Source organism: Hemitrygon akajei, chromosome 17, assembly GCF_048418815.1.
Source record: "Hemitrygon akajei chromosome 17, sHemAka1.3, whole genome shotgun sequence".
Taxonomy (NCBI): domain Eukaryota; kingdom Metazoa; phylum Chordata; class Chondrichthyes; order Myliobatiformes; family Dasyatidae; genus Hemitrygon; species Hemitrygon akajei.
In genome coordinates, this window is record NC_133140.1 from 30,019,047 (window position 1) to 30,035,554 (window position 16,508).

Below are 16,508 nucleotides of genomic sequence, written 5' to 3' on the forward strand. Positions count from 1 at the left end.
CAGCTCACTGAGTCGGAAAGGCCCGTTCCACACTGTATCTCGAAAGAAAATTGGATTAAAGAAAACGTAGCTTTGTGCATGGTAGGTGGTATCTAACCAATCTTATAGAGATTTTAGAGGAGGTTACCATGAAAGTTAGTGCAGGAAAGGTAGTGGACATTGCCTGCATGGACTTCAGAAAGGCCTTTGACAAAGTCCTGGATGAGAAGCTGGTCCAGATGGTTTAGTTACTTGGCATTCAGAATGAAGTAGTAAATTGGCTTTGTGGGAGAAGCTGGGGAGTGGTAGGAGATGGTTGCCTCTCTGCCTGGAGGCCTGTGACAAGTAGTATTGGTGTTGTAGGGATCGGTGTTGGGTCTGTTGTTGCTTGTCATCCATATTAATGATCTGGATGATAACGTGGTAAATTGAATCAGCAAACTGCGGATGGCGCTATGATTGGGGGTGTAGTTGACAATGATGAAGGCTATCAAGGCTTGCAGTGGGATCTGAACCAACTGGGAAAATGGGCTGAAAAATGGCTGATGAAGTTTAATGGAGACAAGTGTAAGGTATTGCACTTTGAGAGGACAAACCGGGGAAGGACATGCACAGTGAACAGTAGGGCATTGAGGAGGGTGATAGAACAAAGGGTTCTGGGAATACAGATCCATAATTCCCTGAAAGTGGAGTCACAGGTAGATAGGGTTGTAAAGAGAGCTTTTGGCACATTGACTTCCCCAAATCAAAGTACTGAGTACAGGTGTTGGGATGTTATATTAAGTTTGTATATGACTCTGGTGTGGCCAAATTCAAATATCATTATGGTATTGTGTGCAGTTCGGCCACCTACCTACAGTAATGATATCAATAAAATGAAAGAATACAGAGAAAATTTACAGGGATGTTGCTGGGACTTGAGTAACTGAGTCACAGGGAGAGGTTGAACAGGTTAGGACTTTATTCCCTGGAATGTATGAGAGTAAGGGGAGACTTTTCCACTGAGGTTGGGTGCAACAACACTAGACTGAGGGTGAAAGGGGAACCTGAGGAAGAAATACTTCACTAAGAACGTGGTGCAAGTGTGGAACAAGCTGTCAGTGGATGTGGGTTTGATTGCAACATTTGAGAGAAGTCTGGATACGTACATGGATAGGAGGAACACTGAGAGCTGAGTTCCAAGTGGAGGTCAATGGAAGTAGGCAGAATAACAATTCGGCATTGTCCAGGTGAGCCAACGGGCTTGATCCTGTGCTGTTCTGTGACAAACAATCAAAAGTTCTATGCAGACAGTGAGAGCTTCACTGAATATCCCAAATGCCCCGCCGACCTGCCCTATCAAACACAAACCCCTCCAACCATGGGAGTCTTCAGGCATGTCAGAGCCCATAGGATTGTGGTGGAAACAAGCCAGCCACCATCCCAAGGGACTGGCTCAGAAGATTTTCGTGGGAAGAAAGTACTGTTGGGATTATGTTCCCAAACTAAATGCTGCTTTTAAAATACTTGAGCAATTTAACTTCTGCTGTGAGGCAGAAAACGTGCTGTAAATGAGTCTAAATTACATATCATCATGTAAAACAGGAACTTTTAATTGTGATACTCTTTTCCAAATTACTGATTACTATTGTAGTTTGTCTAATAATATAAGTCAAAGTGTAAAAGTCTGATGTGAAGTTGTTACTTTTGGTTTTGTACATTTTCCCGTTTTAGTTGTTAAATGCCATCAGCAAAACCGTATCTGAATTCACACTTACAAATGTAATATAAATGACTAAAGTGTTTATTTTCAAAAATCACACCAAATATTCATTGCTCAAGAAGTTGAATTGTGACCATCAGTAATAGTTTTGTGTTGCTGGGATATAAACCACATCACTCTCTGCTATCTTTAGTTTCTGGCCGTAACACTTCAGTGTGTATCAGCCTGAATAACCTTTTACAATAACCTAGATACTACATTAACCTGGAAATGGTAATTAGGAAAGAGAAAGACAAGTTGGTGTTTGCTTTAATCAATTTTACCCAAATAGATAAAGTCAAGTTCTAGCCAATGAATTTGGTGGAAGTGATGCATTAATGCACAATGCTAATGATAAGTAATTCACTTAAAGCAAAGTTTTGTGCATCTTATTCTCCCAATATATTCCTCCTGTTCCCAAATTGATAATGAGGGATGAACTACACATCTCAGAATGTGTATGTCTGTGTATGTGTGCGTGCGTGCGCGCGCTGAAAATAAACAATATACTAGGTCAGAAAACAACAAAGTAGAAATGGATAGAAAAACTAAAAAGATCATTTAAAATGCACAAGGTAATGGTGGTTGTAATGGAAGACCAAGTTCTAACTTTTGAGAGATGAAGGCTATTTGTCCTGTTGTCCATTTAGCTGCAACACAACACTAATAACTTGTGTGTTGATCATTGACTATAAATATCGTCTGTTATTAAAGGATGCCTTGTAGTACAAGAAAACTTCAACAAACAGGAAAGGACCAGCTATTTATTTTGACTGTGGGGTGCCAGGATTCCTTTGCTATTTTGTTGTTCACTCAAAAGGGAAAATCAACTTGCAAATCTAATACTTTACAGCCAGACAACTCACTATTAGAATATCAACTTTTCCCTTTGAAATTGTAAATATAAATCTGAAGATATATAACAAAATAGGATATCCATGTGCAGTGTTAAAGCGTAGTAACAAAACAACCTAAATACCTGAAATTTTCCACACATTCCTCATGGGAGTGCCTGCATAGCTGGGGGGTGGGGGGGGGTGTTGTTGGGGCACAATTGTAATTTTCCCCAATGTCAATTCATGAGATTTCATTCAGATCTTTGTCTGAGGTCCTAGATTCCTGGACTGATTTGACCCAACTATTTTTTGGTCTACCTGAGCCACAGAGAAACTGAAAATTTGTGTGCCAAGTTTCTGTGGGAGATTAATTATGATTTAAACCAATTATATGATAATATTCAAAATTTTGATCAATTCTATTTAAACCATTTAGATGATTATATTGAAAAGCTAAAAGTTTAGTGAGATACCAAATAAATTCCATAGATCCTATCATAATCATGTTTTATTCAGATAAATCTGGTGGAACAAGATTCTTGATTCTTCTACTTTTGGTTGAAGTTTGAAGACAAAACATAATTGTTCAAGCATTGCTTCAAAACTTTTGATAGAAGCTTCACATTTAGATTTTAAACTCCCATTTATTTTGACACATGCGGAAACTCAAACATGTAACATTGTTTGGGGAACTGCAAAGAAAAAAAAATATAAAAGATTGTGCATCGTACATTCATCTCAGACAGTAAATTTCAAATAGCTCACAAAGCAGTCATTGAAACAATAGATCAAATATTGTATGATTTGAATTGTAAATTAATGGGAGGTTTATTTAGCGCTACCTGGAGATTTTTGTCAGATGCTTGCAGTATTTTCACAGAGAACTAATGAACTGGAAGCATCGTATATTAGAGGAAAAGTTATTCAATTATACTTGAAAATCAGTATGCAACTGCATTTTGACAGGCAATCCATCTGCAAGAGAATTTTCTTTGAATTTATTTCAATTAGGAACAGTGGAAATTGAATGCAAAGATGCAAAAGGAATGGTTTCAATGAAAATCTTGGGGAATGTTGCATCACTTCATGATCTGAGACGAGCTGTTTTCCAAACTGTCACTCAACACTCTTTGAATTACCAATGGTTGTGTCAAAGAGCAAAGTTAGCACCAAAAATGTTGTGTATAAGAATCTTCATTGCAAACAACCTGTACAATATAAATCTAGTGACAGTGTGACAGCAACTATTCCTAGGGCTGTACATTTCCTATTGAGTTCTTATGCCATCACATAACCCTGAACTAAAAGAAGGAGCGCCAATCATGATACTCAGGTTGTTATATATGTGTGGTGGAGAGCATATTGACTGTTTGCATCAAGATCTAGTATGGGAACACCAATGCTAGGTTCACTTTGAATGGAAAATCCTACAAGAAGTAGTGGATATGGCCCAGTCCATCACGGGTAAAACCCTCCCCACCGTTGAGCACATCTACACAGTGCACAATTGCAGGAAAGTAGAATCCATCATCAAAGGCTCCCATACCCAGGCCACTCTCTTCTTGCTGCTCTCATTAGAAAGAAGGTGCAGGAGCCTCAGAACCCACGCCACCAGATATAGGAACAGTTATTACCCCCTCATCCATCAGGCTCTTGAACCAAAGGGGATAACTTCACTCAGCCTCACTTGCTCCTTCTCTGAACTATTCCCACAACCTATGGACTCACTTTCAAGGACTCTTCATCTTGTGTTCTCGATATTTATTGCTTGTTTATTTATCTGTTTGTTTGTTTATTTATTTAGCTATTTGTTTATTCATTCTTTCTGTCTTCTCTCTGTATCTCTATTTCTGTCTCCCTCTTTCTTCCGTATTTGCACTGTCTGTTGTTTGTCTATCCTGTTGGATACGGTCTTTCATTGATTCTATTGTGTTTCATGGAATTACTGTGTATGCCCGCAAGAAAGCAAATCTCAGGGTTGTATATAGTGATGTGAATGTACTTTGATAATAAATTTACTTTGAACTTTGGATCCACTGATATGATGCAACAGCACAAGATTATCTGTTCAAAAATTGCTGCAACACGTAATTGAAGTCATGATGGTGCTATTAGGGAAAATTACCTTCATCTTTCGGATACCAATTATCCCATCTGATATACCTTTTAAATTTGACTTCAGTTCCCTGTTCAACTTTGTTTTGCTATGAGCATTAACATAGTGCAAGGATAATCTCTAAAATTTTTTGGACTTGATCTTGAAACTCCGTTTTCCTGTGGTCAGCTCTATGATGCTTGCACCAGAATTGGACCAGAGAACAATCAGTAATTTTTTACAGTGGACTTAACAGCAAAAATATATAGACTATTCTGAAGCACTTCAACATTGAAATGAATCTATGCGTGTGCATAAGTACATACCTACTTAAAGATACCCATAGCAAATGTAAATCACAAATTTGAGAGAGTCTGCAGCTACTGGAAATCCAAAGCAACACACACAAAATGCTGCAGGAACTCCATAGGCCAGGCTGCATCTATGGAGAAGAGTAAACGGTCCACATTTTGAACTGAGACCCGTCTTCAGGACTACATAGTAAATGTAATTTTTGTTTGCATATTTATTTTCAGTGTTGTCTTTTATTGGTAACTTTAATCCAGCTACATTATTTGAGCCCCCGGTTATATTATTCATGCAGTAATTATATGTTTAAACTAAATTTAATTTAATTTAATTTACAAGGAACCTCATGTAAATAAATGCAAGCTTCATGATTACCTGCAAAATAACCTGAGCAATGCTGGGTGAAGCAAGTAGTGATGAATTAAAAACCGTGGCATTTATATTCAGGGAAAGCTAGAAATTAAACATACAAGGATTACAAAATTAGGCTCAATTTATGATTTCTGAGACGTGATTAAAAGGCTAATTTGATTGTGAATCAAGACTAATCTGTTTCATGAATAATCATAGAAAGGGCTAATCATTTATGGAAATGAATAAATAGATGACATGTCAGGCTGAGACGCTTCCTTCTCAGTCCTGAGATGAAGGGTCTCGGCTGGAAACGTCAACTGTTTATTCATTTCCAGAAATGCTGCCTGACCTGCTGAGTTCCTCCAGCATTTTGTGTGTGTTGTTTTAGATTTCCAGCATCGGCAGATTTTCTTGTGCTTATGAAAGGCTAAGCATTCTAAGATTCATTTACTGAATGGTTATTTACTCAGCAGGCACTTAGGTACCCCTGTCCACCTGCCCATCAGTGTAAATATCTGATCAGCCAATCACAAGGCAGGAACTCAATGCATAAAAGTATGCAGACATGGTCAAGAGGTTCAGCTGTTGTTCAGACCAAACATCAGAATGGGGAAGAAACGTGACCTAAGTGACTTTGATAGTGGAATGATTGTTGGTGCCGGATGGCATGGTTTGAGTATCTCAGAAACTGCTGATCTCCTGGGATTTTCATGTACCCCAGTCTCTAAAGTTTAGAGAGAATGGTGCGAAACAGAAAAAACATGCAGTGAGTGGCAGTTCTGTGGGCAAAAACACGTTGTTAATGAGAGAGGTGTGAAGAGAATGGCCAGACTGGTTCAAGCTGATAAGGGATTGGACACGCTAGAGGCAGGAAACATGTTCCCGATGTTGGGGGAGTCCAGAACCAGAGGCCACAGTTTAAGAATAAGGGGTAGGCCATTTAGAACGGAGTTGAGGAAAAACTTTTTCACCCAGAGAGTTGTGGATCTATGGAATGCTCTGCCTCAGAAGGCAGTGGAGGCCAATTCTCTGGATGCTTTCAAGAAAGAGTTAGATAGAGCTCTTAAAGATAGAGGAGTCAAGGGATATGGGGAGAAGGCAGGAATGGGGTACTAATTGTGGATGATCAGCCATGATCACAGTGAATGGTGGTGCTGGCTCGAAGGACCGAATGGCCTACTCCTGCACCTTGTTGTTTATTGAACTCAAATTTTTATCAACATGTTACATCAGTGGTGTGCAAAAAAGCATCTCTAAATGCATAACACATTAAACCTTGAAGAGGAAGGGTTACAGCAGCAAAAGATCACAAACCTACACTCAGTGGCCACTGCATTAGGTACGGGAGCTGATGGGGTTCCATTTCTCTTTTTTGCTTAATTGTACAAACGATGAGGTTTCTGAGTTGCATATGTTTGTAACTATTACATATTCTCTTATCAGAGTCTGAATGGATTAAGCGAAAAGCTTCGAACATTATGGAATGTGAAAACAGGATGGCATATGTTCTATTTTTCTGAAAGCATCTATGAAATGTATTTGGAATTCTTAAAGGGCTCTAATCAGCTTGTGTTGCAGGGGCAGTTATGAGCATTCTTGGTTGACAGAACTGTTCATACTTTATCTTGATTTATTGTAGTGTTCAGCATTCTATCAGAAAAATAATCTTTTTACTAGACAACACAGCTTGTTTACGTAGAATAAACTTATCCAAGCTTTGCTGAAGTAAACAAAAGGCTTACATTTATTTGGGGCCGCCATGGCTTCAGGATTATCGAAAGAAAGTTTATTTGTGCACAGATAGGTCCCACACAGAACAATATTATCAGGGCCAGGTAAGCTGATATAGTGGTGCTAGTAGATGAATAGATATAGACTAAGACAATATGGAGAATGCCTTCACTTTGAATGGACAGAATTCTTGCATCAAAAACAACACGCAGAAAATGCTGGGGCAACTCAGCAGGTCAGGCAGCATCTATGGAAATGAATAAACAGGCGACATTATGAGCCAAGATCCCTCTTCAGGACTGGAAAGGACAGGGGGAAGATGCCAGAATAAAAGGGTAGGGAGAGGGGAAGGGGGACTAGCGGGGAGGTGATAGGTGAAGCCAGGCGGGTGGGAAAGGTGGAGGGCTGGAGAGGAAGTTTAACAGTTACTTTTCCTTGCACCTTTAATTTTTCTTTGCAGTGAAAACTCTGTATTACCATTGAGGAATTCCAGAATATCTAAGCTAGAGAACAATAAAGAAAAGTGGATCTGAGTTTAAAAATCAGCCATTGCGTTACTGAATAGTAAAGCAGGTGCAAGGGGCTGAATGGCTTACTAACTGTCCTGTTCTTCATGGGCTGTGGTATGATCCTGGTGTGTGTTTATGTTAGGCTCATTGTTAAGTATCAAGTACACTTTATTTTATGATGCAGTGAGTAGTTTCATTTTCCATTTGTAATATCCATGGAATTCTGGTTGGTTTGTAGTCTGTAAGTTATTCATTCCCTGTAGCCCAGCATTATGGATAAAGGCCAAAGAATTATATAGCTTGTGTGCTCAGGTCAATTCTCCCCTTTTTTCCCTGCAACAGTCAAATACTTCAACGTGCAAAATGTAATCAGCTAATATTCTAACATAGATATGTTGGTAACTGAAGGCAGAGAGATGAATACTTCTTTCTGTCTTCTCCAGTTAAAATGTAGGCTTTCAGTCAGGTTTAATGATACAGTGCCATTGGCATTTGAAGTTGGCATTCTCTTTGTGAACTCCATCCTGAGATGAGATGCATTGTCTTGCATTTTTAAGAGTGTAGAATGGTGACTTGCATTTACACAGCACTTTGCTCGTTCCTTAGGTGGCTTGCAGAGAATTTCAACAGTGATTCCTGTGAGTTATAAGGAACATAGTGGCCAACTTGTGGAGTGCAACAGCAAGGAAGCACAAAGTGCAGTGTGTTAAGAACCAGATAACGTACAGCATCTTTGTGATGTTGGTTTGAACATACGGTAAATGGTGACAAGAACACAGAAGAACTGGCAAATCAAAATTGTGCCTTAATCTGGTTAAAATAATAATGCAATTCCAAAAGACTGCTTAAATCCTCCTGAGAGAGTGACACGGTTCTGCTTCAGGTCCCAACAGAAAGATGAACATCTTTGCAATGTTCTCCGTGCATAATCTTGGCTTAAGTTTTGAACTCCAGTTTCAAAAATGGAATCGAACCCACCACTCTTGAGCTAAAGCAAGAATATCACAACTTGAGCCCCAGCTAAAGCAAGTGTGGTGAAAATTCATCCTGTTTTACAAATTTTAGATGTATCCATTTGCTCAGCTTGGGGCACAGTTCTTTATTCCCTCTTCTATTTCACGAGCAGAGATCAGCTCCCCTTCGATATAAACCAGTAATTCAGTATCCTCTTTACAAACCAACAATCATGAAGTAGTGGCTTTAACATTGGACCATGAAGAAGATTAGGCAGGGAGAACATTGCAAAGCTGCTTTGCCCTGAATTTCAAGCTTGTATTTTATGCCTGGATGGAAACAGATCTTTTGACCTAACAGGTCCATGTTGTCTCAGGATAATCCTACAGTAATCCCATTTTATTCACTCCTCATTGCCATCAACTTTTCCCAGGTTCTGTTATGTGATGGAGCTGATAAACCTATCCAGCTTCTCAAGACTAACACCCCATTAATTGGTTTAACATCAATTTATAACCATGTATGCTCATGTTGTAGACTGTCAATCTACTAATTGTTCCATTGCTTAATTTTAAAGGAAGGATATAAAAATAACAGTCGGCTAATGCACTCTTGATGTTCTTACCCAAATTCATCGACAAAATATTTCAATCTCATTTCATGTTAAATATTTTGTTATTCTGAGTCCAGAGGTCATTGGGAATTAAGGTTGAAATTCAGACAAAGTTTTTTTGAACAGGATAAGCAACTTGAATCTTAGAGGCATCAGGTCTCTGAGAAAGCAAAAATCCAACAGACACAAACACTTCCCCATTCCATACCATAATGCATTTAGTTCAATAATGTGACCAGTTCTTACTGTATATTTCTTTTCAAAAGTTTTTATTTTGAAATTCTGTAGATGTAGTTTTATATTAAATATAGCTTAAAATGTCAGAAATCAATCTCTGTAAAGTAACGGGGGAAAAGGAATTCTTTTGGATTATAAGAAACTTCTCTGTATAATGGAAGGTCTGGTCCATTTAACTGAATCCATTTCGTGGTCCTTTCTTGCTAATGATTACTTTATCCTTGATCAGCATTTCACTTGCTAATCTCAAATAATGTATGATGAAAGTAATCTTCAAAACTCCTGTGCCATTCACAAGATTGGGCTGAAAGTTTGGTCTTGTTTTGGTCAGGTTTGGTGGCTTTTCCTTTCTGGACCCTAGGACAGTGATGGATTGTTCACAGACATCATTGGTTGGGATATTATAGGCTGGGCTCTAATCTGTGAATTGGATTCCTGAGTTAATGTTCCTTTCCTCTGATAGTGACACCTGTTGCTGAGAGCACCCGCCTTTCATTTTATCACCACCACAATAACAATGCAATAGAAATTCCTTTCCGATATCTTAAAATAAGTTTACAATTGCTGATAAAAAAAATATCTGCACTTATGTAAAGCTTCTGTCCCACCTTTTAGTATCAGAATTACTTACATAAAGCTTTTAAATCTTCATGTAATGCTGATTTTTACATTTCCATTGCATATCAATGCCTTTGCCTCTCATGCTTTCATTAAGCTATTTAACAACTTTGTGGCATGTATAGCTTGCAACTTACCAAACAAGTCATGCAATGTTAACGTGATCACTTTTCCAGCTGCTCTTTGCCTAGATCATTCTCTTACAGCTCTGTCCTTTGACTAGGGAACGCTCCTACGTCAGCCATTATGTAGCAACCTCTTTCATCTTTCCATCAAGACCTAGGGTTGTTAGTCAAGCAGCAGATGAGAACTCCCCAAATCCCACCAGGTTTGTCTTAACTTTTGTTCTCTCAGTTCGGACACTTGAATGGCTTATCATCAGTGAAGAACAATGGTAACTATTATCTCTGGAAATTGGTTTAATAGTCCTGATTGTATTTGCGATGGTCACAGGTTCAAAGGTCAACTCTTTGTGAGGAACCACTTTGTTGATTTTCAAGTATTGTTGAATAAGGAGATGCATTTTTAAATGCTGTTGTTTAATGAATTACTATTATAAAAGCCCAGCTATAATTATGTTATTTAAAATTGTGTAAAGGGTTGGCTTTAATGGCAAGTTCTTTCAACTGCCTCTCATTTCCCATGGTTTTTCAAGAACTGGAGACTTAATTTCCACACTAAGCAGTTCCGTATTTCCTGTTCTGACTCTCTAACAGATACTTTTGACCTCATCATCAACTCAAAAAGCGCTGCAGCCAGAAACAGGCCCTTCAGCCCATCTAGTCCATGCTGAACTGTTATTCAGCGTAGTCCTATTCAGAGCGCTGCCCCCCTCCCAATATCCCTCTCATCCCTGTAATCATCCAGACTTCTCCTAAATATTGCGATTGGATCCTCATGTCCATCAAAGTGCCCCTCTCCCTGCCTCAGACAGGCATAAGGGGCTAGATGGTTACAAGAAATAAACGCATGGAATCTCACTTGAGCAAATGGGAGTGCTTTTTATGCAGCAGAATTTGAAAACCATAATGAACCTCTGATCATTGTTCTGCAGACAAACTCGATACAACTGATCAAAATTACTGACCCAATCATATCAGCAACACAGTTACTGAGTAAAAGTAGTGTTTTGTTTGGCTTGCATTTTATCCAGTAAGACCTGACTTTTTATCTTTTTTTCTCCAGTCCTGATGAAGGGTGTCAGCCCAAAAAGTTGACTCTTTTCATAGGTGCTGCCTGGCCTGCTGAGTTCCCCAGCATTTTGCGTGTGTTTCCAGCATCTGTTTCAGATTGAGACGTTTATTCCCACTGACCATTTTTGATGATCCAACATTTCAGATTCCATTTTACTACATTAAGTTTCAGGATCATTTTAAAATTGTAGTTCTAAATTCCTGAACTGTTAGTTATATCCTTAAAATATGTCTTTTCAAAGCCAGACTGTTAAGCATTTAACTGGAGTTCATCAGCTTATGGGTGATTCTTTAAGTAGGCAAACTGGTGTCCCTAGGGTAGATTTTCAAGAAAAAAATAGTTTTTACAAAAACGAGTGCTGTAGTTTTAAAAGTTAGGTAATAGTAACTCTAAACTTTTTTCAGTATGCTTCATAAATTATACTTTCTTAATTTTTAAGTGAATTAACAACTTGAATATGCCAGAATTTCACTATTCTGGGCGTCGTCTACCCAGACTGTGTAATTTTGTCTTAAAAATAAAGAAATAGCAAGTATTAAATCCATGAAACTTTTAGTTCACATTTTCTCACAGGACCTTTTAATCATACATCACGTTCATGTGGGATTTTTTAATGCAATTTATACATTTTTTATGACAAAAAAAACACTATCCCTAACAGTTCTGTCATTACCAACACACGACACATTTTAGAAAACCATCAAGTTTTTTCAAACAGCTGCTTATATGGTTGCCATGGAAATGAGAGTAACAGGGGAGCATGTGGCCGTCATGGCAGAAGACTGACATTTTGATGTCCAGAAATGTGAGTAATTTAAAGACTTATACCTCATGATCTGAGAGTATGTTTGTCACGTCATTATCAAATGAGTTACTGTTGGAGTGTTTTTACTAAGAAATAAATAACCACTTTATTTCTATATATTTAAATTACATTGACAAGCAAGCTATGCAGTTGAGTTAGCAAGTGTGAGACTTAACCAACTTTTTCTTTAAAAAGTGAGAAATGTCAATAACATCACATGTCTTTACCATCACACAACTGGCGATGAAGTGGTCAAGATGGCCCCAAAATCATCAGCCGACTGATCAAAAAAAAAACCAGAGACACAATTAAGGAAGACCCAGCGAAATATCAGCAGTACCTTGAAAGAGAAAAAGAGAGATACAAAAAAAAGGGAAACAGGAAAATTATGATCATCTCACAATTACCAAAGCAGGAACAGAGATTGAAGAGATGACAGTGGAGAGTTAATCAAAGAAATAGAAGGGCTGCTGATAAGAAATGACAGGTAGTACAAAGTTTTATAGCAGAGAATACCCCACCAGAATCTCCAATAGGCCAGCAACAAGAACAGAATGACCTCCACCTTCCTGAGGCTTCACCTGTGCACTAATCAAAACCATAAGGTGGTGCTTTAAATTTCAAGTGTTGCTTTTTTCAGAGTTGTTGAGATTTCTGTGAATGTGTGCAGAAAAGAAGTGTGTAGAGAGTTGACTAAGTGTTTTGTCAGTGTTAAAAAAGGTTCTCTCTTATGGACAGTTGAAAAATAATGATCTCCATAATTTGTCTGAAATTTGAGTTGCTGCTTATTCCAGAGTTGGGGAGGGTTAGGCAGATGTTTTGTAAGCATTATTGTTTTTTTTTAACCAAGTCTAGACAATGCCTAGTTTAGCTGGGGTGCCTGTGTTCATGTTTCATGTGAATATTTTTTAAGAAGTTCCCTAAAAACTGTAAACTCTTAATGGAATTTTGAGAAATAGTACAGACTGTAAGGATATGTTTATAATTGTAAGTGTTGGAGCTAATGTTAATCCAAAACCATTGTCAATATCAAAACTATTTTGTCATTACCATCTCTGCATATTTTGATGGGAAATAAAGTTTTGTTTAGTAATATTGGTCTGAACTCATTTGCTGGAGTCAAATGCTCTGATACCAAAAACAGCATTCTGTCAAAAAGGGTTAAAATTCCCAATAGTCTAATTAGTAAACAAATACTGTGTTTTTTAGCCAAGGGAAATATTGACATGCTTAAGAAAATATGTCAAAATATATTCTGAATGTACTTGAAATGAGTTAAAACAAATTTATTAAATTACATGGTACTGTGTTCAGTTCTGGTCATCTCACTACAGGAAGGATGTGGATACTATAGAGAGAGTGCAGAGGAGATTTACAAGGATGTTGCCTGGATTGGAGAGCGTACCTTATGAAAGTAGGTTGAGTGAACTTGGCCTTTTCTGCTTGGAGCAACGGAGGATGAGAGGTGACCTGATAAAGGTGTATAAGAATGATGAGTGGTATTGATCGTGTGGATAGCCAGAGGCTTTTTCCCAGGGCTGAAATGGCTAACATGAGGGGGCATAGTTTTAAGGTGTTTGGAAATAGGTACCAAGGGAATGTCAGGGTAAATTTTTCACACAGAGAGCGGTGAGTGCGTGGAATGTACTGCTGGTGGTGGTGCTGGAAGTAGATACAATAGGGTATTTTAAGAGCCTCTTAGATAGATACATGGAGCTTAGAAAAATAGAGGGCTATGTACTAGGGAAATTCTACGCAGCCTCCAGAGTAGGCTACGTGGTCGGCACAACATTGTGGGCCGAAAGGCCTGTAATGTGCTGTAGATTTCTATGTTCTATGGTTTTTAATTTGCAACATTGACCTTAAATCTTAAATCTTAAATCATTTCATTTTAAATTACATTCACTATTTTGATGGTGTGATGGCAATGACACTCCACTGTGAAAACTCTGCAAAAACATCTTAAAATATAAAAGTTCTCTTAAAGGTTGATCAATGCCAAGATCTGGTCTTCATTCCAGAGCCTAAAATAAAGGTTGTAAAATAAACAAAACAGAGTTTCAAGAAATTCCATTTTTCAGAATTTCAAGTAGTCGAAAGTGCCCCTAATTGAAGAATCACCCTTATATTAAGTCGTACATAAAAATTACTTGCAAAATTATTGTTTGCTACATTCTAAAACTGAAGTTTAACAGATAACATACATTATCCCCTTCATGTATTTTCTTATACTTAATTCTGAATTAGTCTTTCCAAAGCCTGTTACAAGTAAGAATCACTTCTTGCATGAATAGTTCCTGGGTATTATAATATTCTAGACACTGGAGAGGAGTACCAGGTTGATTTTAAAGATTAGAAATTGGCAGGAAATGGTTCACTCTGTAGACTCTGATGATCCTGGGTCATATCCTAGCTGGTGAGATCACCGTGGTACTTTATCTACCATGTCTAGAAAATATTATGACAAAGCATGTATGTTTAAAGATCTATCTTTCCTCTGCCCACAGGCCTGCTGTGCAAACTGTGTCTTCTTCATTTAATAAGTCAGATCTGCTGAACATATCCTCAGAAAAGAAAACTATGAAAGTGGGCCCTGGAGAAAGAAGTATTTTCAAGTAAGTCAGATGAATTAGAAGGAATTTAGATATCATCTGTTTAGAGCATTTTAAGGTTCATTTTACTGTTACAATAGAACTGGAGTAACTGGGATTAAGGCGAAGTTTTAAATATCCACAACCCCAGTAACAGATAGAAATTTCCACAGCTAAATGTTATTTGAGATTTTTCCACAGTGCATGAAGCTACAATTTTTCTTTTGTCACTTCAGATGCTAAGGGTTCATCACAACACAGAAGGAATCCTTAAAATTAAGGGAAATAATTGAGGCTTTTTCTAAAGTACAATTTTTTTTTGCAACATTAAAGGTGCTGTTGTTGTTTCAAGTTCTCTGATTCTACACAGTTAATTGTAGATTTTGCATTCCAATTACCCACTTCACCGATCAGTCTGAAGTATGAATATTACTATTGAGCAAAGTGTAAGCTGGTATTTAGCTTTAAATGATGTTTAAGATCTGTTACAGTGAGTTGGCTCTTTGTAATATTGAATTGGATTCTGCTCTTACAAAAGCCCTAACGTTATTTTGGACTTAACAGGTTTGCCTTTACATTGCCTTTACCCTCACTTTTTTCGATATAATGCCAACCAGTTGGTGCTCTAAGTTCATTGTCGTTACTCACAGTTATGTTCTGTAATTCCAGAAACTAATCAAAAGAAAAACATTGGAGCCCGGGATAACATGTCTGCCTTTTTTTACTGTAGTTTCTCTCTCTGTGCGGCGTGCACTCGTGACACGGTGGCATAATGACGTTTACCACTCACGTATTTCTTACATTTAACCCATAACATTATGTAAATAAAGAATGCTTCATCAAACATTATATTTACAATATTAAATATTACTGGAATATTAAATACACACCGCTAACCATTTGCAAAACCTTGGCTTCTGTTGTCATCTTCACCAAATGACACCTGGTGTCTTGGTGAGTATCAATTTTTAGAGCTCCTGGTGGACAATAAAGTTGACTTAAACAAGCAAAGTGATTTCAGATGAAAGTTTAAGAAATATATTTTGACTAAAATGTACTTCACTTCCGCCTGCAATAATTGGGGCACAGTAGCATTATGGTTACATTTATATGCTTGTAGTTCAGATGTCTAGACTAATGATTCAGCATTGAGTTTATATGGCAGATGTGGAATTTAATAAATAGGGCATAAATATCTGCGAATGCTCTTCTTGTAGATTTAGGGTGTTGTGAAAGCCCATTGGTTCACCAGTGACGCCCAGGCATGGAAATCTTGCATGTTACTTCAGACCAACCCACAGTAATATGTTTGGCTTTTAACTGGCTTTCGAAATTAACTAGCAAGCTACTCATTTCAAGGATAATTAGAAGAGCAATAAATAGGCTTGCAGTGAAGTCCCCATCTTAGATATGAATCATTTTAATAAATCCTTTCCATGTTACCAAGTACATAGTACATACAGAAAATTAAGAATGTATTTAGATAATTTGAAAAAACCCACAGTGAATCATTCAGCTGTTTTTTTTTGGAGGATGTTGGCAATGGGGAATTTCAAAATGAAAGAGGAAGTTGGTGGAAACCTGGATCAATGTTGTATGCACAGGAGAGGAGCAGTGGGAAGTGGGGACAAGTACACAGGTGATGGGTGAAATAGGTCCAAGGACAGGATAGGGTTAATGAAGCAAAGCTGAGGGTGAGAGTTTTTTTTTAAACAGTATGCAGCTGAAGAAACAATGGAGAGGGCACTGGGGAAATCAAGCCTACCATGTAAGTGAGATTTTCACTAATGGTAAGAGACAATATGCACTGGTGAAATTCGTGGATTTGGCAAAAAGGCCAAATGTGAAGCTAAAAACTGAGATTAGAGTTCAATAGTGTGCAGTTGGCATATCATTGTATTCAGGCATTGAAGAAAGCTGCAAATTTTTGATAAGGTGAAAT

At 37.8% G+C, this 16,508-nt stretch overlaps 1 protein-coding gene across 4 annotated transcripts in view; it reads left to right on the forward strand.

Annotated features, from left to right (window-relative positions):
- The window catches only part of fhod1 (formin homology 2 domain containing 1), a 305,371-nt gene that overhangs the window by 236,819 nt on the left and 52,044 nt on the right, over positions 1–16,508 (forward strand). For 2 of the 4 annotated variants that reach the window (XM_073069862.1, XM_073069863.1), the window contains exons 11-12: positions 10,200–10,304; positions 14,483–14,590. In XM_073069862.1, coding sequence (XP_072925963.1) covers positions 10,200–10,304; positions 14,483–14,590 — 213 coding nt within the window. The remainder of the gene's footprint in view (positions 1–10,199; positions 10,305–14,482; positions 14,591–16,508) is intronic. The other 2 variants (XM_073069864.1, XM_073069865.1) reach the window with 1 other exon arrangement.